The sequence below is a fragment of the Rissa tridactyla genome, chromosome 22 (genome assembly GCF_028500815.1).
Source record: "Rissa tridactyla isolate bRisTri1 chromosome 22, bRisTri1.patW.cur.20221130, whole genome shotgun sequence".
NCBI lineage: Eukaryota > Metazoa > Chordata > Aves > Charadriiformes > Laridae > Rissa > Rissa tridactyla.
The window spans coordinates 4,790,008-4,814,789 of NC_071487.1; the positions used below are offsets into that span (position 1 = coordinate 4,790,008).

General features: G+C 51.4%; 2 protein-coding genes across 10 annotated transcripts in view; one reads left to right on the plus strand and one right to left on the minus strand.

Annotated features, from left to right (window-relative positions):
- Nucleotides 1–8,684, plus strand: PLEKHJ1 (pleckstrin homology domain containing J1). Its single transcript, XM_054181819.1, has 6 exons — nucleotides 1–158; nucleotides 1,129–1,196; nucleotides 3,019–3,085; nucleotides 4,714–4,804; nucleotides 4,998–5,061; nucleotides 5,669–8,684. The coding sequence occupies exons 1-6, from the start codon at nucleotides 65–67 to the stop codon at nucleotides 5,732–5,734; spliced, it is 450 nt and encodes a 149-aa protein (XP_054037794.1). The 5' UTR covers nucleotides 1–64; the 3' UTR covers nucleotides 5,735–8,684.
- A 1,931-nt stretch (nucleotides 8,685–10,615) lies between these two features.
- Nucleotides 10,616–24,782, minus strand: part of DOT1L (DOT1 like histone lysine methyltransferase) — a 78,058-nt gene continuing 63,891 nt past the window's right edge. For 6 of the 9 annotated variants that reach the window (XM_054181761.1, XM_054181764.1, XM_054181757.1 and 3 more), the window contains 4 exons: nucleotides 23,882–24,087; nucleotides 23,054–23,118; nucleotides 21,600–22,571; nucleotides 10,616–20,472 (listed from right to left, as the gene is read on the minus strand). In XM_054181761.1, the coding sequence (XP_054037736.1) occupies nucleotides 19,883–20,472; nucleotides 21,600–22,571; nucleotides 23,054–23,118; nucleotides 23,882–24,087 (1,833 nt within the window). In that variant the 3' untranslated portion in view covers nucleotides 10,616–19,882. The remainder of the gene's footprint in view (nucleotides 20,473–21,599; nucleotides 22,572–23,053; nucleotides 23,119–23,881; nucleotides 24,088–24,782) is intronic. The other 3 variants (XM_054181759.1, XM_054181762.1, XM_054181765.1) reach the window with 3 other exon arrangements.

Consider the following 24,782-nt stretch of genomic DNA (forward strand, 5'->3'; position numbering starts at 1 on the left):
GGGAGCGCTTCCGGGTGGTGGGGCGGGGGCGGCCGGGGCGATGGGGCGGCCGTAGGGTCTCGCCATGAGGTACAACGAGCGGGAGCTGCTGTTCCTGGCCCGGCAGCCCGCCGAGAAGGCGGCCGAGATCTTGATGCGGCTGCCCAAGAAGGGGAGCGGTGAGGGGGAGCTGGCGGGGAGGACTGGGAAGGGCTGGGAGGGGGCTGGACGGGGAAGGCCTGAGAGGAAGGACGAGGGGAGGCTGGAATGGGGGGAGGCGGGAACGGGGGGAAGCTGGTAGGGGCGTAGGGCAGGACCCGTGGTAACCGGAGGGCCAGGATTGGAGAATCGGGACTGGAGTCGTTGCGGGACAGAGATAGAGGGGGACTGGGGGAGAGGGATGGGGAGAACTGGGCGGCAGGACTGGTTGTGCTGGAGAAGCGGGATTAGGAAACTGGGGGTGGGACCAGAGCAGGACTGGGAGTATTGGATAGGGGGTAGGACTGGCTGTATTGGGTGGGCAGGACTTTGGGGTATTGGGAGGCAGGACTGGGAACAGACTGGGAGGACTGGTGTGTAGGAGTGGGGAGCACGAGTGGCGGCACGTAGACCAGGGGGTACAGGATCGAGGGGGGCTGGAGCAGAGGGACGGGGTGCGGCTGGGAACAGCGTGGCTGGTTGGGGCCACAAGAGGCCGCGGTATCGGAGGAAGCTCTTTCCTGAAGTCTCCCAGCAAATTTCCTTGCAAACCAGCACTAGAGTACAAGTGTTAAAGAAGCCCCTTCCCTTGTCCTGGGCCTTTCCTGTGCCTGAGGACCTGCAGCGTTCTGCTGGACTGTGTCCCTCAGAGCTGACATCTGTGCTGGCAGCCCCAGGCAGGGGCTCCCCCAGGGTTTGGAGTGTTCCCTGGGGGTGGCCGAGGTTCCGTCGGCCGCGTCCTGTGTGTGTCCATGACATGGTGCCGTGGGTTCTGTCTGCCCAGAGGCCACTCGAGAAGCTGCAGAGTGACTTTGTCGCCTTGTCACCCTGTGGTTTGGTTGATTGGGTGCCATGCTGGGCACTGACGGGTGGAAGGGGCTTCCCTCTGCGCCCCCCCAGTGCCAGCTGGCTCAGCCCTTCCGCCCACCTCAACGTTCTTTTTCTTTGCAGTGTTAAAGAAACGCCTCGTGAAGCTCGTTGTCAACTTTCTCTTCTACTTCCGGACAGACGAAGCAGAGGTGTGGAATCTGCTTTTTGTTGTTGTTGTTGGTTGTTTTCCTGCCTCTCTCTCCTGTTTCTGTGAATTGATTGTGTGGGTACAGGGACAGAGCCAGGACAGAGCACCCACGTTTCCTCTTCCATCAACTCAGTGAAAACTCGTAGGGGTGAGAAGCAGCACTCCCATCTCCCCGCACCCAGGTGCTTCTCCCATGAGCTTGGAATGAATCTGTTAAACATTGCCCCAAAACTGCAAAAGGTGGAGTCTGTAATGTTTGTTTGTAGGACTGTGCCTTATTGTGCCAAACTGTGAGGGGAAGCTTATGTTTTGCTCTCCCAGGAAAAGAATTAGCCTTATGTCTTCTTTTTTTATGCCAGGAATTTAACTTGTGTGCAATGCTGATTGTTACTGGGAGACTTTTGTGGCCGTACCCTGTCTGTATTGTTATTTTGGGCGTGCAGAAGCCCTGCTTGGGTCTTTTCCCAACACTGGACACTTCTAAGATTCAGGTGGACAGCGTGCTGGGCCATCTTGTCTAGACCGAGCTTTTGCCAAGAAAGGTTGGACCAGATGGTCCTTGAGGTCCCTTCCAACCTGGGGTTCTATAATTCTAGAAAAACAGAAATGAGGGCTGGGACCTTGGGGTTCCGTTTCTGGCTTTGCCGCTGCTGAGATCTGTTGATTTTTAACGAATCCCTTGGTAACTGTTGCTAAAGATTCTCTTGTCCGAAAATGAATATAAAAGCAGTGTTAATAATGCGTGCAAAGAAAGCTACTGTGTGCACACTGGTGCTACAAACAAAGGGACTGGAGAGCTTTTAGTGGCATTTTTAGACTGACTCCATCATAAATATTTTATCCAGATAAAGGCTGAGCTCCTGTTTTCAGAAATACCCTTTTCTTCCTTCTGCCGAAGCACAGTCACTAATTGCTGCTTCGCTGAGCTGCAGTTGTGGTTCCCTGGCTGGGGCCGAGGTGCTGAGGGGTCGCTCCGGCACGTGCCTGCGGCTCCTGTGCGGGTGTAGGACGAGGCTCTGAGGACACGGCCCGTCTCCTTCGCTGTCTCTTCCGCTGGCTCCTCTGCTCTCTTCTTTTCTGCTGGTTATTTGTAAGCACTTGTGTGTCTTCTGTGGGAAGTGAGTTCTTGAATGGGTCAAAAAGAGTTCAGCAGGTAGCTGGAGGGTGCTGATGTCAAACCATTGTACCAGAAATACACCATAAACCAGGGTTTTCAGTCTCTTCCCTGCTGCCTTATTTGCCTCTCGCATTTTGTTTGGCTTGGACAAAAGAATTCGCTTGTGGGTTGCTTTTGTTTATAGCTTGTATCACCCTTTGGTTCTCCTGTCCTTGCTCAGTGTGTGCTGGGAAGCAAATAGTTCCTGCCATTTGACTGTTTGTCCTGAGCTGTTCTAGTTCATCGACACGCTGTTCTTAACCTCCTGCGAGGCTTCAGGACTTACAGAGCACGACGGCAGTCGTTCTGTGTGTCATGTTAAATATTTCGTCTTCATTTGATTTACTGAGCAAGCAAGCAAACTTCTTTGCTGTCTTTGCATCACAGAAATGAATGCTAAAGCCCAGACTGAATCTGAGCAAGTAGAAATGACTAACACCTAATTAATGTGCGCAAAGTGTTACAGGTAAGACTAGCCCAACGAAGCAGGTCAGCAGACACAAAAAGGTCGATTAAAAGAACATGGAACTTTCATGCAATTAGACTGAATTACTTTAAAAGTACCACCAGGTTATAAAACTTGCTTAAAAGGCAAACTCTGTGGGTTCAGAGCACTGTCCCACTGGTGGGTGGCGCGAGTTAAACCCTCTCTCCGTGTCATTTCCAGCCCATTGGAGCTCTGCTGCTGGAGCACTGCAGGATCATCAAAGAGGAGGAGAACGTCTTCTCAATCAGTGAGTTCTGCCGATGCATTCCCTTTGCGTTCCCCTTACGGCAAATAGTGCTACGTGAAAGGAAATATTTTACTGCTTAGTTCCTGCTTTTCCCTCGGGTTCTCTGGTAACAGTGCTCCTGGTTAGTGCTCCTCAGCCCTTCTCCTCACTGGGATTTGTGCTCCTCAGCCCTCTCCTCCTCAGCTGCTGGTTGTTCCTCTGGCATTGCGTCCCCCATCCCGAGGACAGCTGTATTTCAGCTGCGCTTCATTGCTGTATTTCATACAGCTGTATTTCAGCCGCGTTTCATTGCTGTATTTCATACAGCTGTATTTCAGCCGCGTTTCATTGCTGTATTTCATACAGCTGTATTTCAGCCGCGTTTCATTGCTGGCTGAAACAGTCGGTGTGATTCGCACAGCTGCACGTGAGGAGAGAAGCGGTAACAACAGACGAGACAACGGCTTGTGGCAATCCCTCTCTGGGAGGGTTCGGTACTGACAGATCGCTGCTTCTGTGCTATTGCACTTTATCAGAAAAAAAGTGAGCCTCAGATAAACCATCTGTCGGGCTAATCTAGCACCAGTCCTCCCGCCACGCCGTTTGTCCTTGTGTTGATAGCCGTGGCTCCAGCTGGTTCGTGGTGTGTCGTCCTTTGTAAGCAGCCTTTCATCCAACAACTAATCATTGTGCGAGAGGTATGTGGCGAAAATAACAGGATGTTTCTCCAAGGCCATCCCCGTATCTTTTGGCCTGGTTGTCGGGCACAGCTGCTTTTTTGTGCAGAGCCTTGTCTCCTCTTTTAGCCGGGAGAGGTGGTGTTCTCGCTCTCTCCAAAGGACCCTCAAACAGCCTGAACGTACCGATCTCTCTAAGCACCGCGCTCCGAATTTCTGGGGGTTTAGGACTCTTGGGAGCTCTGGTGAATGAGGATTCACGAGAAAAGTGTTAAAACCGATGGCAGTTGGTGTCAGATTGTGTCTCTGCACAGTAGCCCTGAGGGGTTTGATGCAGCCTGACCCAGTTATTTCTCGGCAGCAGCCTAGATCTCCGTGGACTCTGTACTAAAGAGCAGAGCTCTGGGGACAATGTAATTAATTAGATGTCCTGATTCTGTCTTGGTAAAGAACTGGAGTTGCATGGGGACTTGCGTTCCACTGTGCACAGTACCAAATTCCCAAAAGCCTCCAGCAAAGACAGGTCGGTGCCTTCTCCAAGTGCAGTTGAACTCCTCAGATGGCTGCCCTCTGCGTATATCGAAATCACTTCCTCGGGGCCATTTTCCACTTCGGTTACTAAATCTCTGGTGACTGCTTGCAAGGAGGCGCGGGGAGTTTCAGTCCCGAATCTGGCCTTGCTGGTCTGGTTCAGTTCCAAGCTGTCGCTCTCGGTTTGAGAAGTCGCTCTTTCCTCTCCGAAGTCTTTGGCTGCTATAAACTGTGGGCAGCTGCTCTGGGCCAGGCACGAGCCACCCAGGCTAAGGGGGAAGGGACAGAGGCCTGGGTTACCAACTCGCTCACAGATCATCTTAGTTGATCAGAGGTGCTAATTGTGGCCTGGCAGAGTCTGGCTGTTGCCAGGGAAGGAGAGAGTAGAGCACAGGCAGCTCCACCGGGACCTCCCATATCTCTTTTCCTTATCCCTGGCAGGTTTCGTTGAGGAGCCGGAGAGGAAATACTGCTTCGAATGTGACAGTGAGGAGCAGTGTCAGGAGTGGATCGAGGCACTCAAGCGAGCCAGGTAGGCAGAGCCACCAGCACGAGGTCTGCGTTCGGCACTCTGTGCTGTTTTCTGGGATCAACTTGTGGTGAACCCGGGGCACAAAGTGGTCGTCTCCTCCCGAGCAAGCTTCCCTCCAGCTCCAAATAGCATCTGAAACTTCTCCACATCCTTTTCTGCTCAGCCTGCCGCATGCTCTGTTCCTGTCTTACAGCTATGAGTTCATGAGGAGGTGCTTGATTTTCTACCGGAACGAGATCCAGAAAATGACAGGGAAGGTGAGTCCCTTGAAGTCAGCTTGTGAGGTGGTGACCGGTGGGTTTGGACTGGACCTGGTGGTCTCCGGTCCTGCCCCCGGCCCTGCGCAAGGCTGTTTGCTGCCGTGTGTATGAAAGCGATCCCGTAGCAAGCCAGCTCCTGGAGCCATGGTCAGCCAGACCTGAGACTCTTCCTCTGCCGAGCAGCCCACGTTGTCGTGCTCAGCCCCAGCCCTTGTACGCGCACGCTTCCAGTGGTGGAGCAGCCCGAGGTTTGTAGCCGGACGGGTCTGGCCTGGGCTAGCGCAGACTCCCACGGGTGCTCTGGAAGAGGTCACAGGCAGCTCTGGCCAGATCAGAGCGTACGTGGGTTGAGATGCTGCTCACAGCTCTGCCAGGCTCCTCGGGGCGTCCTGGGCAGAGAGGGCTGAATACAGCCCATGAACCTCCGTTATCCGCTGTCCTCCTGAGGGCTGCTGCACTTCCTGCACCAGAAACGGCAGCCAGGGGCTGGACTGGGGTAAATCCAGCACGCAGCCGGGCATCAGTGCCCGGCTCAAGCCCAGCCCCAGCTGCAGGCTCCCCCCTTGTCTCATCTCACTGGTGCCTTCCCTGTACCTTGCTGCAGGACCCCCTGGAGCAGTACGGGATCTCCGAGGAAGCCCGATTCCAGCTGGGAACACACAAGCAATAACCCCCTCGCCTGGGCTGAACTGGCTTCTTGCCCCGGAGGGTCACCCCCAAGCTCCCCCAGGAAGAACAGCAGCAGTTCCCCACAGCGGTGACCAAGTGACTTTTTAATTTATTAGCCAAATAATTTTGTATGATTTTTTTTTTTTTTTTAAAAAGGGAATTCATTGCACATTCCCGCTTGCCCCAGCTGTGGGGGCAGCCAGGCTTGACTGCTCCCTGCAGCCTGTGCCCTTGAGCCGACACCGCCCTCCTGCAGCGGTGGGAGTAAAACCCAGAGCCGGGGAGGCAGGGACTGAGCAGCTCCCAGCACCTGCTGTCCTGTCCTCCAGCTCCGACGCAGGCCCTGAGCCAGCCCCGGCCCTCCTCTTCCTCCCTGGCCCTCTCCTGCAGGGAGCTGCTGGGCTTTTCTGGCTCAGGATCTTCCCGCAGGCAGGGCAGCCGTGGCGGGTTGTTCATCCCCTTGCTGTAAGAGGATGCTCCAGCTGATTGCGTTTCTGTGCTTGCAGGGTTAACCCTGTCGTGTCCTCTTTTCATTCCAAAGCCATTTCGGTTGCCGAGACCCGCAGGCAGAGCCTGATGGCCAAGCCTTTGAGCAAGGAGGAGCGGGAAGCCTTCCTTTAACACGGGGAGAGCTCAGCCACAGCTCGGGCTGGCAGGGAGGGGGCACCCACTCCCCCCTGTCAAGGCAGCAGTGTCTGTGCAGCCACCAGCACCTGCCTCTTGGGGTTATTTTCTTCTTTTCCCTTCTCTGGGCAGGCGGTGCTAATTCCTAGAGGCTTGATGAAGCTCACGCTCCAAACCATTAGAGCACTCTCACAGATGCATTCAAGAACAAAGCTGCAAAGCACAAGGGAGCCGAGCCAGGGCTGAGAGCTCTGTGGTGTGATCCTGCTTCCCTCTGCAGCGCTGGGGGCTGGGCTAAGCCCTGCACTTGGCTTCCCAGAGAGGAAAGCCAGATGGAGAGGGTTGCAAAGACAGGAACTGCTCCGCTTTGGCTGGGTGGTTGAGCTTCAGGGCATGCCGAAGTTAAGCCCAGGGAGCGCGCGAAGGCTGGGCATTAACGCTTCATTCCCTGAGCCGCCGCTGCAGGTTTTCTCCCCTTTGTGAGCGTCCAAAGGGAAAGACCAGAAAACTGCGCCAAGGTCACGGTGAGCTGCCAGGAACAAGGGCTGCCTTCCCTGGGGCTCCTGTAACCGAGAGATAAGCATTAAGGAACAAAGTCTCTCCTGGAGGCTCTGCGCTGTCAGCCATCGCTCCGGCTGCAGGAAGGAAAGCTGCGCCCAGCGCTGAGGGACAGAAGGACACTCCCCACAGGGACAGAGAGACATTCCCTGCGGCGGCAGGGGTGCAGCTGGCTGCAGCAGCAGCCCTGGGACTAGACTGGGAAAAGCTCCAGGAAAGGCCCCTTGGGAAGGTCCCAGGTAACGTCGTCAGGCAGTTGATGACGGAAGGAACTCGAGTCGCTGCTGGGGCAGGCGACCGCAGCAGAAGGGCAGTGCCCGAGCACTGGGCATGGCAGCTCTGGGCTTGAAGGGCAGTTTTGGGTCTCTTCCCCTTCGGCCGGGAATCGACACCAAACCAAGAGCCCATATTGCGAGCTTTAAGTGGCCCGGCCTTTCCTCTTTACCTCATGCTGCTGGGTACCAGGAGAGTGGCAGATGTCACTGATGCTTTATTTTTAACCTCAAAGCCAAGATTTTTCCCTTTCCCTCCGATGGTTCCAGGTGCTTGCTCCAGAAATTACCAAAATAAGCAGAGGGGCAGCTGTCCTGCATAACAAGCTGAGGCATGACAGGGTGGCAGCAGAAAATAGGGCAGTTTTGAAGACAGATGGCAACTCTGGGGGAAGCAGCAATGAGGGATTAAAAGCAGGAAGGTTCAAGAGCCTGTGCTTTAGGGAATTAGTGTCCTCAGATGACTTCAAAGTGCATTTTAATCCTCACAAGCCTGCTCTGCTTTACCTCAGCACAGGGGCACGTTCCTGCCGTGCTGGTGGGGGGTCACGCAGCAGCTTTACTTACTGTGAAAGAGGGATGTGTCTGTCTGGTCGCTGGAGAGAGGACGGACGGACGCGCTCCGGGCGCGGTGGCAGGAGGACCAGAGCTGCGCTGCAGCCGCTGCTCCCTCTCCGGCGGCGCGGGCCGGGCCAGGCCAACGTGGGCTCCCCATCGCAGGTCTCCCAGCTCCGGCTTCGGCGCTGGTTTACCAGCAGCGAGCGGTGCCGCAGCTCCTGCCAGCCATGTCCAGGGGCAGAACATCCGCGTCCCCCGACTCGGCTCCCCGAGGTTCAGCATTAGTGAATTCTTCCATACGCAAAGTCAGCCCGCCTAGACACGAAACCCCGGGAGTCCTGCCAACGTTCAGCCATTTCTAGCAAAGAAACCCCTAGTGCTACAGCGAAGGGTCACCGTTTCTGCCAGCCACCTTCAGCGCTTCCCACCCGCGTGCCTTCGGGACTGTCACTCCCTACGCGCCTTTCAGAGCTGACACCCACCAGCTCCACTCTACGTACAATGGGCATTTATTGGGTTGGTGTTTTTTTGTTTGTTTTTTTTTTTAAGATGTTCTGGGGAACAGTTGGGCGAGCGAGAGATAATCCCAACACTTATTTAAGAGGCAACAATGACATTTCTTAACTGAATGTAAGACAAATGCTGTGAAGAGTTACACGGGCCGGGGGCAGGCCCAGTAACATACTTGGATCAACTTGTAGAGTAGCACGAGGACACTGGGGTAGGTTTCAGGAGTGAGGGACGATGGTACTTCTAGACACTTCGAGATCTGCATCAACTGCTGGTGATTCATAGACAATTGTTTATTTTTCACACTCTGGTCACTGCGTTTTGTATGTCAGTTCCCAGGAGCGCAGCGTACAGGCTCCCTGACTGTGGACTGAAGCCGTTTCTCTCTTGTACAGTGACCGTTGCCAATAAAAACTTGTTTTAATCTTTTGTGGCAGTCGGAGGTGGTGTGTGAAACCCCAGCCTTGGCCGGGGAGGGGTGGCTGGAGCGGGCTCGGGGTCCGGCCAGGGCGGTGGCCGGCAGCCCCTGGGGTCGGCACAGCCGGGATCGCCTGTGAGCTGCAGGGGCTGCGCTGGAGCTGCACCTTCAGCCCCGGCTGCTGATGGCTCCCTAACGTGATTTTTAGGGGTCTTTTGCTACCGGAGCCGAGCGCTTGGCTGTGGCTCGAGTGATGAACACGGTGAGGAAGCTGCGCTGGGTCAACCTCGAACCATCTGAAAACCTGCCTCGCGCCAGGAGCCGTGCGAGGGAAGTGGGGGCTTCCGCTCGTTTTCGGAATCCTACGGCGAATTCACCTGGGAAGCCTTTCGGCCCCGTCCCTTCCCAAGTTCAAATCCGTCGCCTGGCTGGTTTTGGTTTCATTACGCTGGTGAAATTACGGGCTAAAAGGGAAGACGGGAAATGTCCCTGGGGTGGGGGTGGGGTGTAATGTCACCGGCGTGATAAACCCCCAGAGCTCAACCGTCCCCAGCGCCGCCCCGGGCCGGGGGGAAGCGGGGGCTGCCCCGGCGCTGCCGCAGAACGTCCCCATTCCTCAGCGGCCACCGAGGGCCGTCCCCGGCTGCCGCAGTGACACTCCACAACAGTACGGTGTATTAAAATACATACACTTTAATATAAAGACAAAACTTCCAAAGCATCGTTTCAATTACAAATCAAGGTAAAGACACAAGAAATTAAGTGGAGGGAGGGGAGAAAAAAAACCTAACTCTTACATTGTGGAGAATTAGAAAGGCAGGGTGGAAATATATATATTATACATACATATATACACACCAGAAGAATTCACGCTACTTCTATGGAAGAATGAAAGGAATGACAGGACAACTTACCGGTATTAAAAAAAAAAAAAAAAAAAAAACCAAAACAAAAACAAAACAACAAAAAAAACCAAACCAAAGAAAAAAAAACCAAACCAAAAAAAAAAAAAAAAGATAAATTAGGGGAAGTTTGAATTTTAAATAATTCAGTTTAATAGGCTAAATTATATAAACTAATTCCTATTCACTAAGAAACATCCCATATCACTGTTCTAAGAAAATGGGGTTTTTTTTTTAAAAAAAATCCATTGAAAAATGGATTTTTATTAGTAGTTAAAAGTTTACTAATCAATTCCTGAGCAACAGCAACCTCATAATCTACCGCTTTCCCCATCGAAGTCCCACTCAGCGAGGGCAGGCGCTCACTCCTAAAAAGTTTTAAGTAGAACAGAGACCTAAAAAGTTGGGTTTGTTTTTTTTTTTAATTGGAAATGGATCGCTTCAACAATTAATAGGTTAAAACAAAAAAGCCAAGCAGGATGGACCGACCCACTCCGCCACCTCAGCAACGCCAGAAACGAGACCTTGCTCGCGAATGACTCGACTGCACCCGAAAAGCCGCCAGATGTACCATGGAAAACCCAAAGGATCACAAACTTGAGAACTTCAGGGTCAACAGCGTCAAGCTTTGAATTTTAAGCTGTGATTTTGTATTTTAAATGATAAAAAAAAACTTCCGAAACCTCTTCCGAAAGAGAGTCGCAAACAGCAAATATCCGGGAGAAGCGTTTCCCATTTTTTTCTTTTGTCTCGGGTTTAAACCCTGAAGTTCACAATAACAGCAACTTTTATTGCAATATTCAGACTAAATAGATATTTATATATTTATAATGCATAAGGATAAATAAAATATGGCACAACAACATTTTTAAAAACTGGTAATCCGTCTTTCAGTGAAAACCTGATATGCAAGCTACAGAAATGTTGGAGCAAAGAAAGGAGGGGGAAAAAAAACCAAACCAACTTATAACAGCCATAAAACTTCAAATACTCGCCCGCTGACCACACATCTGCGCTTCCAAAAAAGCCAATTCTTGCAATATTTTTTTTTTTTTTTTCCTCAGTGCTGCAAAGATAGTTCACAAAAACACTGTCTAGTTTCTTCTCCCCCCAAACTGTGATTTTTAAGAGCCGTTCCTGTTGGTTCGCCGCCCGCCGTACAACGGCCGTCCCTGGACTGACGACACCGTGGCCCCCGAGCTCCCGATGCTCCACCGCTTCACGCCTTTGGCTCAGGCAAACCAAGAGCAGCAGAATTTCCCCGGCCAGGCCCCCCCTGAGCTGGGGCAACTCCCTCCCAGAGCAAACCAAACCCCAACAACGGTCAGGTTTCCCTACCCCGTCGTATTAAGGACTGATTGCAGCCCAGAAAGCAAACGGCTGATACAAAGGACGTGATCGACCAAAGCTGCCCGACGTTGGCGCTAGGACAACATCGCCGAGTCCTAACGAAGGGCTCCTCTGCCATCGGCCCCGGCGAGGGACCGCGGTTGTTACTCATGCTCGGGGTGATCAGCACCAACCCCGGACCCGGCGGGGAAGGAAGGAAGGAGACGGGGAAGTCCCCGTCGGGAGCGGAGTCACCATCAGCAGCTTGAGAACAAGCTCCTGGCGCTGGACGTCTCCTCTCCCAGCAATGCGGCAAGACCTGGAGCGGGGCAGGGGACCCGGGCTGATGGAGCAGCCTTGTGTCATGTAAAGGTCCCATCCTGCACCCCGCCCCGGCCCTGGGTCCGCAGAGCCACCCTGCTGCCCACAGCAACGAGTCCCTGCTGCAGGAGCATCACGAGGGCACAGGTCCCACAGCTCCTCGTGCCGGGGCCACCAGCGTGGCCACAGGAGTCACAAAAAGGTGGGCCCTCTGAATAAAGCCATAGATGGAAGCGCATGGCGGCCCTCAAACTGCTGCCAGTGGCTCTGTGTCCCACCAAAAACCATCACCTGAACAAGAGCCAACTCTGCCCCCTGCCCCACGGCAGATACCAGCTCTGCAGCCACTGATGCTCTCCCCTGCTCAGCCCCCTCCGCTCCCACCCTCCTCCAAGTAGAAAAATAATGGGGGGGGGGGGGGAGCAGATGTTGCTTTCTAAATACACAATCCTAGCAAGAATCAAACCACGAGGGTCCCCTGGAGACAACCCCAAGCTGCCTGTCCATGGCCTCGTCACTCCAGAGTAAAGACCTTCTCCCAGCAGGGGAAGCCCAGCAGCGCGGGAAGACGGAGCCGCGGGAAGACGGAGCCTCCTCCGCAGGAAGGCTGGGGTGAGGCAGAACGCGGTCACCGTGGGGAGTACATCCACCCTGGTGTGGAGCACCCAACCTGCAAACGCCGTTGTGGCCCTACCGCGTCCGGGATGAATCTGCACCCCAAGAGAAGCAGAAGAGGCAGGTCTGGCTCACACCCACCTCCCATTTATCTTCCGAGGCAAAGCGACAATCCCAGCTAAGTCTGCACGGAGAATCATAGACCAGCCTGGGTGGGAAGGGACCTTTAAAGGTCGTCTGGTCCAAGCCCCGAAGAAGGGGGCTGAGGAAGAAGTGTCACCAGTGCCTCTCAGAAGGAAACTCTTGTCCCCAGCAGGGTGAGGGCAGGCACCTACACGCAGCCACACGCCGGACCCCGCTGCACCGAGCCACGCCGTCAATCCCGACCCGCCGCGATGGCCAAGCAGCATGGAGGCAATGCTCCCTTTGGAGATGTTAGAGTTGGATGCAATGGAAGAGCTTATCAAGCCTGAAACCCATCTGCTCAGCAGATGTCAAGCGAAGAAGTTACTTGCTTGGTTATTAAGTTTGACCAAAGACAGAAAAAAGCTACGCAACATTTTGACTTGAGATTCAACATGTGACGAACAGGTGGGTGAGTGTCAGGCTGAGGAGCATAAAGCTCTTGAGTCACAAAACCAGTGACTGGTAGATCCCTTCACGACCAAGTGATACAACCTTCCTGCCGGGGGTACTCCAGCGGCTGTAGGTTCAATCGCAGATCCAGACCCTACAAGCTCATCTCCATCCCCACATCCCCATCCCACCAGCGAGTCCTGGCACCGGGGGAACTCGGGGTTCACCACCCAGTCTGAGCTGAGCCGAGCCGAGCCAAACCCCCGCCAACAGCAGGGTGACCACAAACCATGTGCTAAAAGATAAAGCGGCTATCGCCACGAGGAAGGAAGGACATGAGACGGGAGCACAAAAAAATACTTCTTCGTGGCCAAGGAGACAGGAGTTCCTGCTATTAGAAGAAATTAGTAGGAGGCAGCGCTCAGTCTCCAAGTGTCACATACATCTAGGATGGGCTACAGCCCTGTTGTCGGCAGCTTCTCCAAAAAGCAGCTCCACCTCTCTCCTATTGCACCCACAACCGGAAGAGGAGGGGTGAAGATGCTTCCCATCATTCCGGTTGTCCAGCCCGATCCATGCCTTCCTAAAGGAAACAGCCTTCTTCGCCCCAAAACAAGAGGTGACACAGGGACAGCTCGACTTCCCCGTCGTCACCCTGCACACCAGCTCGGGTTCAGCAGCCCAACCCTCCACCTCTCCCAGCCGCTTTCTCCTTCAGCCCCCTTGCACAGCGGCGAGATGTGACTGCTGGGTGCCCCACAGCCCCTGGCTAACACAGGGATTGTTGCCGAGTGACTAATCGGCAGCAGACGGGGAGTTTCGGTTCAGTGCTCTTGGAGCTCTCCCAGCTTCACAGCACGGTGGGTCTCGATGGACCCGACCCGAGAAGCGCCAGCCAGAGGTAGCGAATCACCAAAAAAGGAAGAGCGCAGGAGGCTCGTTCCCCAGGGCTGACATTTAGCAGCGGGGCACAGGTTTTGCTCAGCACAACGCTCAGGAAGTTCCAATTTTTTTTGGCAACGTACGCGCTACAAGATGTATTTTAGCTTCCTGATGAGTCCCTCGCTGGCAGCGGCGGCGTGGAGGAGAGGGAACACGTGTGACAGCCACGAAAGGACTGGACCCGGCAGGATGTGGTAACGCAGAAGGAATTCCTTTTTGGAACTGGCTGTTTGGCTTTGATTACTCAAAAGTATCTCCCAATTATTGAAAACAGGTTTCAGACCTCTGGCAGGGCACTCCTACAGTAGTGTCACGAGGGTCTTGTTCTTGTAGCCATATGGATCAGATCTTCACATCTCAAAGAGCTGCTCCTTCCACAGCCCTACAGCGAGGTAAAGGCTCTCCCCGGGTTGCAGACAGAGGAGAAACAAGTTGAACTTGCTCAAGATCATGGTAAAGCGATAAAAGATCAGGGAGTGGGGCAGACGACAACACAAATCTCTTGGCGACATCTCCCAGCTAACGCAACACTAAGACATCGGTCCAAAACCAGCACTCGCCTGGCGTCCCATCTCCCGCTGCTCCCTCCAAGCGTTAGCTCCTGGAAGCACATCTCAGTGGGGATCACAAGGCGAAGGTGCCAACGGGGTCAGGCAGGGGTGGAAGACACTGGCCAGGCCAGAGCAGCCCCAGGCTCCTGCAGCATGGGCTGCCAAGATGGAAACGTCAGGTCACTGGGAATGACAGCACTGAGGCGATGCAGAGGTAGATAAAGGCCCGGTCCCAGCGGACCCCGGGAGGCTGAAGCAGATGCTCAGCAGGTTGGCCAGCAGGCCAAATCCCTTTCAAGTACGTCCCAAGTACACGTTTGTTCTTGGGTCAGCGTCTGGTTTCCTCTGGCCTTCCCAGCTGACAGCTGGAGAGTCACAGGCTCCAAAATGTTGGGTTGTTGAAAATGCCTTGATAGCGCACGCGTGCTGAGCAGCTCGTGCAGCCCATCCCTGGTGGTTGCTCCTGAGCAAGTCCTGCAACAGACCCCAGGTGACCACCCATCGCCAAGGCACCCGCTACCACAGGGGACACTGCGGGACAGAGGGGGTTTTGCTTTTCCACAACACCCAGCAGCGAGAAGATGACAAACTCCTTGCCTGGGGCCTTTGTTCAGAGGGATCATAGAATCATTTAGGTTGGAAAAGACCTTTACGATCATCGAGTCCAACCGTAAACCTGACACTACAAAGTCCACCACTAATCCTTGTCTGTCTTGCTCCGCAGACACCGATTCCTGACACGCTGTGAACCTCGGGACAAAGCAAGTCATTCCTGCAGCAAGGACCTGGCCATCCCCGGCAGCAGCGGGGCGATACCGGCCTCCAGCAGGTGTCGGAGAGCACAGCAGGTTCCACAGAGCTCTGGACATCGGTTCCTCCTCCAAACAGGACATCTTTGGCCGTGTCCTGTGAGCACCTTGGGTGTGAGCAGCAGGGAACCTTCCCCATACGGAGAAAGGGATGGCGGGAGTTCTCTCGTTGGACGTCTTCTGTGGTTTGAGATGAAAGGGTGGGCACAAGAGGCCCACGGAGCACCGTATCTTGGTCCCTTTTCAGAAAAGGATCTGATAAAAGCAGGGTAAGTAAAGCTTCTACTTGTATTTGCTCACCTCTCTCACCGGGGGTATAAAAGTAGGGGGGAGACGCAATTAAGGCTGCTGCCCCTCCAGCAATTGCTCAGGCACAGCTGACCGATTTAAAGCCTTCCGAGACCCGAGCGCTCTGCCGCTTGCTGGGAAGGATGCTAAGGCAGCTCCGCAACTTCCAGTTACCTAAGGATCTGGAAGAAGCTGGAGCTGCCCAACTCCCAGCTGCAAAACATCTGGGTTACATTGTCTTCCTGGATTCCAGGACATAAACTGTGTACGGCTTCCACTAGAAGCTACTGGATGTTTCTCAGCTCTCACCCTCTGAGCATTTTTGGCCTTTTCCAGGTTTTCATCTTGCTGTTAATAACTCAGCAGGACGCACCGCTGTCAAGTCCTCTCCCACACGCCAAGCAGAAAACAGTTCCAAAGTGTCCCTAATTTCCAGGGCTATCAATCCCTTCCCAGTGAAGAAGGCGGCAAGGTTAGATCAACGGTTTCTGCGCACAAAGGCTGCCTATGGAAGACACGCTTCGGAATCAACAAAATAACTGCACTTTGTCCTAAATCTCTACTACGATGGATGAGGTACAAGAGAAAAGGGCCCAAGTGACGTCTGCAGAGGGCGGGGGCTGCTACGGCACCTCTCCCCTACCGCTCTCGAGAACACGACCAGCACCGCGCTCACAACCCTCCCTCCCGGATCCCGGGAGCAGGAGAGAGCACCCGAGGGCAGAGGTATCTTGCCGACTTCAAGCACAGAGGCAGGAGTTAAACACCTACTGCGTGTTTAACGCAGCAATTACTGAAATGCCCAGCTTTTTGTGCCCGCGGGATGCTCCATCAGGGGGCTGGCGGGGCAGGGCTCCGGTCTAAGGTGACTGCCCCATTGCTGGAGGTGGGAGACTCCTTCAGGAGCTCTAGCGACCTGGAAGGGATTTGAGGCCAGCGAGCGCCTGACGCAGAGCGGTCAGTGCCGCCCCTCCAAGCCCAGGGCCAGCAGGCAGATGTTTCCCCAAACCTAAACGTATTTTTCTTCTAGTCATTTTGCTGTTGCAATTCCCCTTCTTTTACTGTAGTTTCCTTTATCGGTGCTCGGTCCAGGCTGAACTACAGACCAGCGTGATTTCTACTTAACGGATCATCCTTCCCCTCACTTTGTGCACTTGAATAAATAAGTCTTTACAAGTTTACTGTGCATTGTACAATCTAAAAAATAAATGAAATAAAGTATATGAAATTTATAAATTTTCATCACATCTCTATAAAATACAGCCGCTGCCGCGAGCGGCGCTTTCTGTACACAGAACACCAAGTCACAATACAATTAACTGCACCAGTTTGATAGTGTGGCAGCACGGTAAGCCAGATTGCGGTGTTTTTGTGAACTACCATTTAGACCTACTTAAAGCAAAGGAATACAAAAGCAAAACGCACTTTTGTCAATAAATGTACACGGCCAAGCCATTTCTGAATCAAGTATCAAAACCCTACTAACAAAATACATCGTACTTGGAACGAAAACAACAAGCTGAGAAATTCTGCTACCTGCACCAGTACAGAAGCGCGACGTTCAGTCTTCCCAAGGTCGGTAACAAGGGCCTGACCAACACCAGGGATTACGCACCCTGGTATGCCAATGACATCCCAAAACCAGTTCCCAGGCAAGCTACCAAAATTCACAGTGACTTGAGTGCCACCAGCAACTGCAAATGGCCCAGTGAAGTAGTTCCAATGGGGCAGGACTTGAATTTCTTGTGTTCAGACTGTGCCTGCACCGTCCCAGTCGCCCAGGGCCACCCCAGGGACTCCAGCTGCCACTCCAGAGGGGAGCCCCATGTCCTCCTTCGGAACGGACACCATTCAAACCCACCCAGTTAACAGAGCGCCTGGCTCAGTTCAGATTAAAACAAAGCGTTCGAGAGAGAACTGCCTTTCCCTGCAGCTCACACCGCTGCCAGCCAGGTGGATTTTGGTATATGAACAGAGTTAAGTTGAATAAATAAACTGCAGACCTTTCTGAGAACTGGGTTTGGCGTTGGTCAACCCTCCGAATTCAGCACCAAGGATTCAAACTAGAGGCACAGTTCTGACGGATGAAATAGCACCGAGAGGAGGCTCTTTACGTCTCTGCTGGTGTGCCAGTCCTTTATTATTCAGAGAATTTAATAATAAGTTGTATTTATGATTCTAGGTGGAATAAAATAAGTCAAAATTGTTTTCACTTTAAAAAAAGATAAATACTTTATCTAAACTATCAACAATACAAACTGGAGCTTTAAGCATTTCTTTTGCCTTTTTTTTTTTGCCTTTTTTTTTTTTTTTAACTCAGATTCACAGTAAATATTTTCTCTGTCGTTTAGGTCTTTTCATGTTTTTATTTTGTCCAGTAGTAAGAGAGTAGAAACCCCTGCACAGGCCAGGTGAGCACCTTTCAGTGGAAGCCGAGTGAAGTTGGTCCACGTTGTCCTTGCATAGGTCACATTGGGTTGAGGTAGAAATCCTAGTTACCTGCACAACAGGAGGAGAGGAAGAGACTCATCTAAATAAAAGAGAAAAATCTGCTGTGCGTTAGATGCGTTAATCATTTCTACTTTGCTCCAAGGCCTTGGGAGCAACTCTCGACCCAACCGCAATTAGACAGAAAGGATGTCTCCACGTGACGCACGGCCCCTCCCGGCTATTGCAGTTTTTAGAGCTTTCTGACAGTGTCACCGTATTGAACTCTGTCCTCCTGTGACGGCCCTCGAGTCGGGGGGGAAAACATATTCCTCCACTCAGTACTTCACCTTTTTCTAGCACACACTAACCTGCTTTGAATTTTTTATTAACCTGAGGGAGCAACATTATGAGAAATTCATTTTAGCCCCTGATTCCGGATTTCAACCCTGGTTCATCAAGGACTCTGAGCACCCGTATTCACACCAAAGTCAGTGAAACTGCTCAAATATTTGACCTATGCTCAAGAGTCACAGGCAGCGGGACAGTACGTCTGTCACGCACCGTCTCCTGGCAGCATTATTTCTGCTTCTTTGCTCCACAATCCAGCTTTGTCATCCGGCTACTTTTCTCCGCGTGTCACTTTTGTGCCTATTTTGCTCAGAACCTTTTTGTGACAGGGACTGTCCCATCCGATGGTACGGAGTCCAGCCCAATACGACCCCAATTCCAGGCAGGGCAACTGCTTCAGCAGAAGGCTCCACGCTCTTCTCTCACTTGAGTTGCTCACATACACAAGGCCCCAAGCTTAACCCTCTCCCTTCTCACAGAACCACAGACTGGTGGGGGTTGGCAGGGACCGCTGGAGATCACCCAGTCCAAGCCCCTGCCAGAGCAGGGTCACCCAGAGCAGGTGGCACAGGAACGCGTCCAGGCGGGGTTGGAATGTCTCCAGAGACGGAGACTCCCCCACCTCTCTGGGCAGCCTGTGCCAGGGCTCTGCCACCCTCACAGCAAAGAAGTTCCTCCTCATGTTGAGATGGAACTTCCCATGGTCAAGTTTCTCCCCCGTCTTCTTTCTATTCGGGGTGTTCCACACCCCTTCTGTAATGGCATCACACAGGGACACAGGGACCACGTTACTCAAAACTCTTCCTCAGCCTCACTTTCTTGCACAGGAGGGCGGAGATAATACTTACGTGCCTCACAAAAGCCTAACAAGGATTTGTTCATGGAGCAATTTGATGATGAAGACACTATACACAATGCACAGTCAAAAGAATCTCTCAGGTATATTGTAATTTGAGTCATACGTTTTTATAAGCGGCAAAGAGTATTCAACCATAAATTGTACGTAGCTTTGGTATCAGCGAACAGCAACAACATCAAAGACCTACAAGAAAAGCATGGAGCAAGCTCTGGGGCCTAACACACTGATTGAACTTCGCAAGCGCAAGCCGTTACATCGGGATGCCACAGAGTATTTTCATTAACAACAGTACCCAACTCTGTGGTGGTACACTTTATTCGGGAGTTGCTCTAAAGGCATTTAAATACTTGCTTCAGTAGAAACGCATACAGTCTGCGGAAACTCTCCTCTCTTCTACGGCCCCAGCCTTTATGAAGCATGGACCAGTTAACCCTGCAGATTCCCTGTGTTCTCATTCACAGTCTACCCAGTAAGCCAGTGGTTGCATAAATACAGCATCTGGTGGTTTCTGTCAGCCCTAGCAGGCAAGTCCGATACAGCTGCAGTGCACAGAGAAATTACAACCCCTCTTTGCTACCTGCGGTTGTGTGTTCCAGTGATGCAGGGGGCACATTAACTGCAACGCAAGACCAGTGCATTTGCTCTCCAAGACAAAGCTGCAGCTTGTAACCTAGAGATTTTTGACGTTAGGATTATTTAGAGCAGCTGTTGTTGGCTGAGGGTGAAAACAAGACCACCACATTGCCACGTACAGTCACAAAGCAGCACCATCCCGCGTCCCAACGCTACGCGAACATGGGCTTGTGGAAATGCAACAGTCTGCGTCGGAGAGGGGAGGGGGGAATCAAAGTAGGCAACAGCCACTTCCCATAAGTGTATAAAACCATACTTAAAAATAGACATTTCCTCCTGATTGCTGATCTTTGGAAATAAACATTTTCATAAAGTGATCCCAACCTGAACACAATCCTAATGTCAGATGAGCCAGAGCAGAGTTACCATTGCAAGCACTCCTTGTCGAGAAATCCTGACTCCCAGAACAGAGAGCGTTAAGACTCTCCATCCTCTGCCATCAGATCATTTGCTTCCCACATTTTAGAGGTTTCTCTGTTTCACAGAGCCCACCCCCAACCTATCTCTGCAAAGGAAGAAGCATCATTCAGCATCTCGTACAAAACTCCTCTTTTTTGTTCTCTAGCCTTACCTTACAAAATAAGAACTGTTAGCTAAGCAAGCTCTTTATCGTGGCTTAACCCCAGAAAGGTGCGAAGCATAAGGAGACTGCATGCCAAGTGTAACCCACATAGCGGAGGTGCCGGCTGCGTTGGACTGCGTGATCATGGGCGCGGACTGGGCCAGCGCCAAACGGGGCAGAGGCGGGTGATGGACTGTAAAGGAGGGGCGGGAGGTTTTGTGCTGGAGAGAAGCTAGCTTAATAGACAAAGAAGCGTTAGCAGCTTGGACAGAAGCGGCAGAAGAGGATGGCAAAAAAGCGTCGCTAGGTGGGATGGATGGCAGGTTCTGCAGAAGCGCAGGCTCGGAGTTAGAAGCAAGTAATGGAGGAGGTGGGGGCAAGGAAACGTTAGGAGGGGGCGGAGGGGAATGGAAAACAGATTGCACTGGCGCTCTGTTGAGGTGCTGAGCAGATCTAGTCTCACTAGATGTTACTAAATTAGAGGAAGGGGGTGGGAAGGATGAGGATGAGGTGCTGGCAACAGCCTGCAGAGGGTTTAAGCTTAGCACTGTGCTGCTAGAGACAGCACTGCTGCTGAAACTGGCTCCAAATTGATGAGGAGAGGAGGCAGAAGGCACCGCATGGTTAAAAATACCTGCAAACAGGAGAGAAAAACTCAGCTTCAACAGATGGGCTTTGTACAGTCTCAAGTGACAAGAGAAACAAAACAAAAAAGAAAAAAAAAAAAGAAAAAAAGCAAAATTATAATAGTTACAGCCCCATACAAAAATATGCAGCATGAGAAGGCAGCAAGCAATGAGAGATAATGGTGCAGGCCAGGAGGTACAAAAGGTTTCACTTACCTTTCCTACTGCCAACCTCTAAATGCCACGAGGAAAAATGGTCAGACCCAAGAACTGTCAGTTCTACACCACACGGGTAGACTTTTGATGAGATTACGTGGTCTCTAGAGTTGTTTATCTGAAGACTCAAACTGCTGCTCTTCCCTCCCCACCCTCCTGCTTCCCCACTTACAGGGCAGCAGGGGGGAGATTGTATTTCCAGCAAATCTACGTGCTGAGAGATGTGAGAGTTAGGATTTCCCGACATGGTGCCTGAATGATTATGGACAGGTAAGAAAAACTGCCTTGGACACTTAGTAAACGGCAGGTTCAGACTATCTTCTAGTCCTGCCAGCTTGTCTCCGGTTTGGGCCACAGAAGCCAAGCTTGTGCAGAATCCCAGAAGCGCAAGGTGCATATGGCATTGCCCTTCCTGGCAAAGAAACGCTCTTCGTGTCCGTTCAAGAGCCAGAATGCTACGCAATTCTCAACACCATCTCCTCTGAAGAGGCACTGATGTTTTGCTCTTCCTGGATCATGCTAAATCCATTCAAGGCCTAAGCTCAACCTTTACTCAAGTTGACAAGTTAGAGATCCTTAACTTGGTACCATGAGACAAGCGAAATCTTTTACCTGCCGGCGGACCTAAGTTGGTTCCAACACAGCAACATCTGAACAAGCATACATTATGAAATCACAAAGTCTGGGTGTATTCTTTCATTAAGGTGATACAACAAGCTCATCTAGTAGACAAAGCTCATGAGATTGCATTGTGGGGAACTGAACTCATCCTAGCATTTTTCCAAGAGATAGAGGAGACCGGTTATGTGGGACAGATCTGCTTCACATCCTGCAGAAATGAAAGGGTTTCACCCCTGGAGAGGCAGTGTCAGACTTTCCTTTAGGCCCTGTCTTATACCAGAGAAAGAGTTCTGCCTACCTCCAACTGTTCCACCTGTAACCCCAGGAGAGAAGTTCCCCATAGTGTGAGAATTAGTCAGTCTGGTTGCAGCTGATGACACGTGGACCAGACTGGCAGCAGCTGGCATGGAATTAAATAAGGACTGCAATACTGAGGAATTTGTCACCGAGTTGAGGTTTGCTTGCAAGGCCATGGGGCCGAGGGGAAACTGCGATCCAGTGGTCAAAGTGTTTAGGAAAGGATGGTGCGCCTGAACAGAAGATGCTGGGTTGCCTGCTGAAGAAACAGCAGTAGAAAGGCTTTTACCATTCAGAAGGCCACCAGACGAAACAGCAGCAGAAATGAAAAGGTTGTGGCCATTTTTAAACTCCACATCTCGGTCCCTTCCTTTGCCGACCTTTCCGTTATGCTGCAAAGAGTTTTTTTCCGAAGAACCCCCAGCACGAATGCTTATTTCGCCGAGCTCTTTGCCTTTGACCCCCGACCGATTTAAGTCTTCTCCTTTCGTGCCGCTGAGGCCTTCGAGTTGCCTCTTGTTCAAAAAAGGATTCGTTTCCGATACCCCCACATCTTTGCTTCGCTGCGACTGGAAACCCAGGGAGGAATTGGAAGTCGTCACGTCTGAAGCTTTATGCGGAAGAGAAGCACCATCGATAAAGCTGTGTAAACCAATGTCTGTTGACAGTCCACCATTGTACGTGAAGCCGTTAGTGGAGTTTGTACCGGGGCTGAGCCCGTCTGCCCCAGCCGAGGGCACGGCGACGCTCTTCCTCGCGTGTGCGGTGATCTTGGCGTCCATGGCAAGGCCATCCTCGGAGGACGGCCTGAAGGCAAACAGCGAGTTCTGGCTCAGAGATGAAACCGACTGCAAGGGACTATCTGTAGTTTTGGTCAGGTTGATGTCAGATATTGGTGAAAAAGTAGATTTCCATTTACTGCTGTTCATGTTCTCGTTGCTTTGTGCTTGTTTCCTCCCAGATAAGCTGCCGCCTAGTTTGGGAGAAAATGTATAAACATCAAAAACCAGCATTCACTGAACCTGCTCGTTAAGGACAGGGGTTTATCTTTCAACACCCACATTTTATCAGTCTGTAATTCTATTTCTGATCCCAAGGTAGAAATATTTGTGAAGCCTCCAAAAGTCTTTACAATTTAGTTTCATGCCCTGAAAGCATTTGAGAACGCTGATCTACTCTTTCCTCAGCCTTTGTACTGTTCGTCCCTCCCCACACCCTGAGCCAGGAGAAAAACTGGTCAGATCTTTGGTGACCTGTGACTACAGAAAGAACCGACCCAAAAATCTGTAATTATCAGCGACCTGTCTTAATTATGATTATGCAAAGCCCTGGCAGAACTGCACTCTGCTCAGCAGCACAGAAGAGCCCGCTCCTGACTAACAACTTCAGTCAGTGGCAGACACCCGTTCCCAAGTTCAACCGCGACAACAAGTAATTAACGTTCCTCACACCTACCATTTTCAACAGTCTTCTGTGGAGATTTGCTTTCCAATGATATGGTTGCAATTTTCCTTTCAATTCTAGTGGGAAAACAAAAAGGTTATAGCACTCACTGCAGACCTTTCGTTGCACATTTCCCCTCACAACCCTCATCTTCCGCACGTTCACGTCTTAACAGCTGACTAGAGCATATAAAGCCAAGTCGGCCAGAAAACTGAATGTTACTAAAGGAACTTAAAAAATCCACCACAAACTTTAAGTAGAAGCTATTACAGAATTTGTGCTCTTTGCCAAGACTATTGCATGTTCACAGGACTTCACTGTTGCTGCTCTTTATCAAGAAGCAGTAGGCTGTTGCTCACATTTCTACAGCGGTTACTTTTCCAGCACCTTAAACAAGTAAAAAAACTGCACCCCACAGGCAGGCAAAGGGTGGCAAATACTCAATTTTCAGAGCCACACGTCAACAGTTTGGGGCAGGAAGCAAGGAATTTTGAATCAAGCTGAAACTGGGAGTGAAGGGGAGACAGATTCTTAGTTAAAGATTACACACACAGCCTCAGTACTCCTACAAAGCAACGCAATAAAAAAAAAAGCCCCAATCATTTCTACAGTAATTCTTTCAGAAGGCAGACTCTGTCAGCCTTGCAAACACAGCAACAGCAGGTTCCCACATTCAAGGACCTTCCCCGTTCGCCGTTTCAGCCGCGTAAGAGGCGGAGCGTAATGGAATCGCTCTGCAGGCAAAGGGGACAAAGGCGGCTTCGCGCACCTCTCCGGTTTAGAGCCCCGTTACCGACTCTCAGAGAAATCTCATCCTGAAACCTATGCCTGGGTATTCACCTGCTGCTATTGTGCTCGTCTTCAGATCCCTGCTCTTCGTCTGACGTTAGAGGAGAGTAATGAACGCCGTTGGTCTGAATGAGGGGCTTTTCCTTTTTCAGCACCGGGGGCTGGTCATTGTCCTGGTAAGGAACAGGAGAGTTCTTCAGGGAGTTTTCAGGAGAGGAAATGGCTGTTATTTCTAAAGGCTGGTTAATGTTATTGACCTGGGCAAGAAGGAAAGAAAGCAGTTACAGATGAGAGCATCCCTTTAGAAACAAGGCATCTTGTTGAGGATATTAAAAGCAGGCTTTTAACTTGCTTGGCTTCAGGACATGCCAACAGCCGCTCGTTTAGCACTGCTGTTGTTATACCCCACCACCCTGCGTTACAGCCCGGGATGAAAGCTTAAATAGGGCTTGGAAAAATATCTAGTTTTCATTCTTTGATTTTATGTTTAAACACAGAAATGAAGGCATTGGATAATCACGTTTCTTTTCCAAGTACAGGATCACATGAACACAACTTGTATAGCTGGCTTAATTATGCAAGAATGCCATATGCTTCTGGCACTCTTATGCTATTTAGTCGATCTTCATTTAAACTATTTTCAAAATATTTAACCTACAGCCTAAAAAAAGAAAAAAAAAATCAACTTCACTGCAGAAACAAGCTTTCTGTCATAAGAGATTATTTTTCATTTGTAATGCTCTGACAGCAAAGAACTCTTTGCAGAAGTTCCACCTATACAGAAATAGTTCCCCAATTTTTCAGCAATTCTCTCGCCTCTCAGAGGGGCCGTTTTCACAAAGGGTCCTCACACCAATTCTAGCTACTAGCACTCCAACGGCCTGAGAGTATGCTAAAGAACAGAAGAGTTAAAGCTTATTTCTAATTCAAAGAGCTTCCCAAGCCCTTCTCG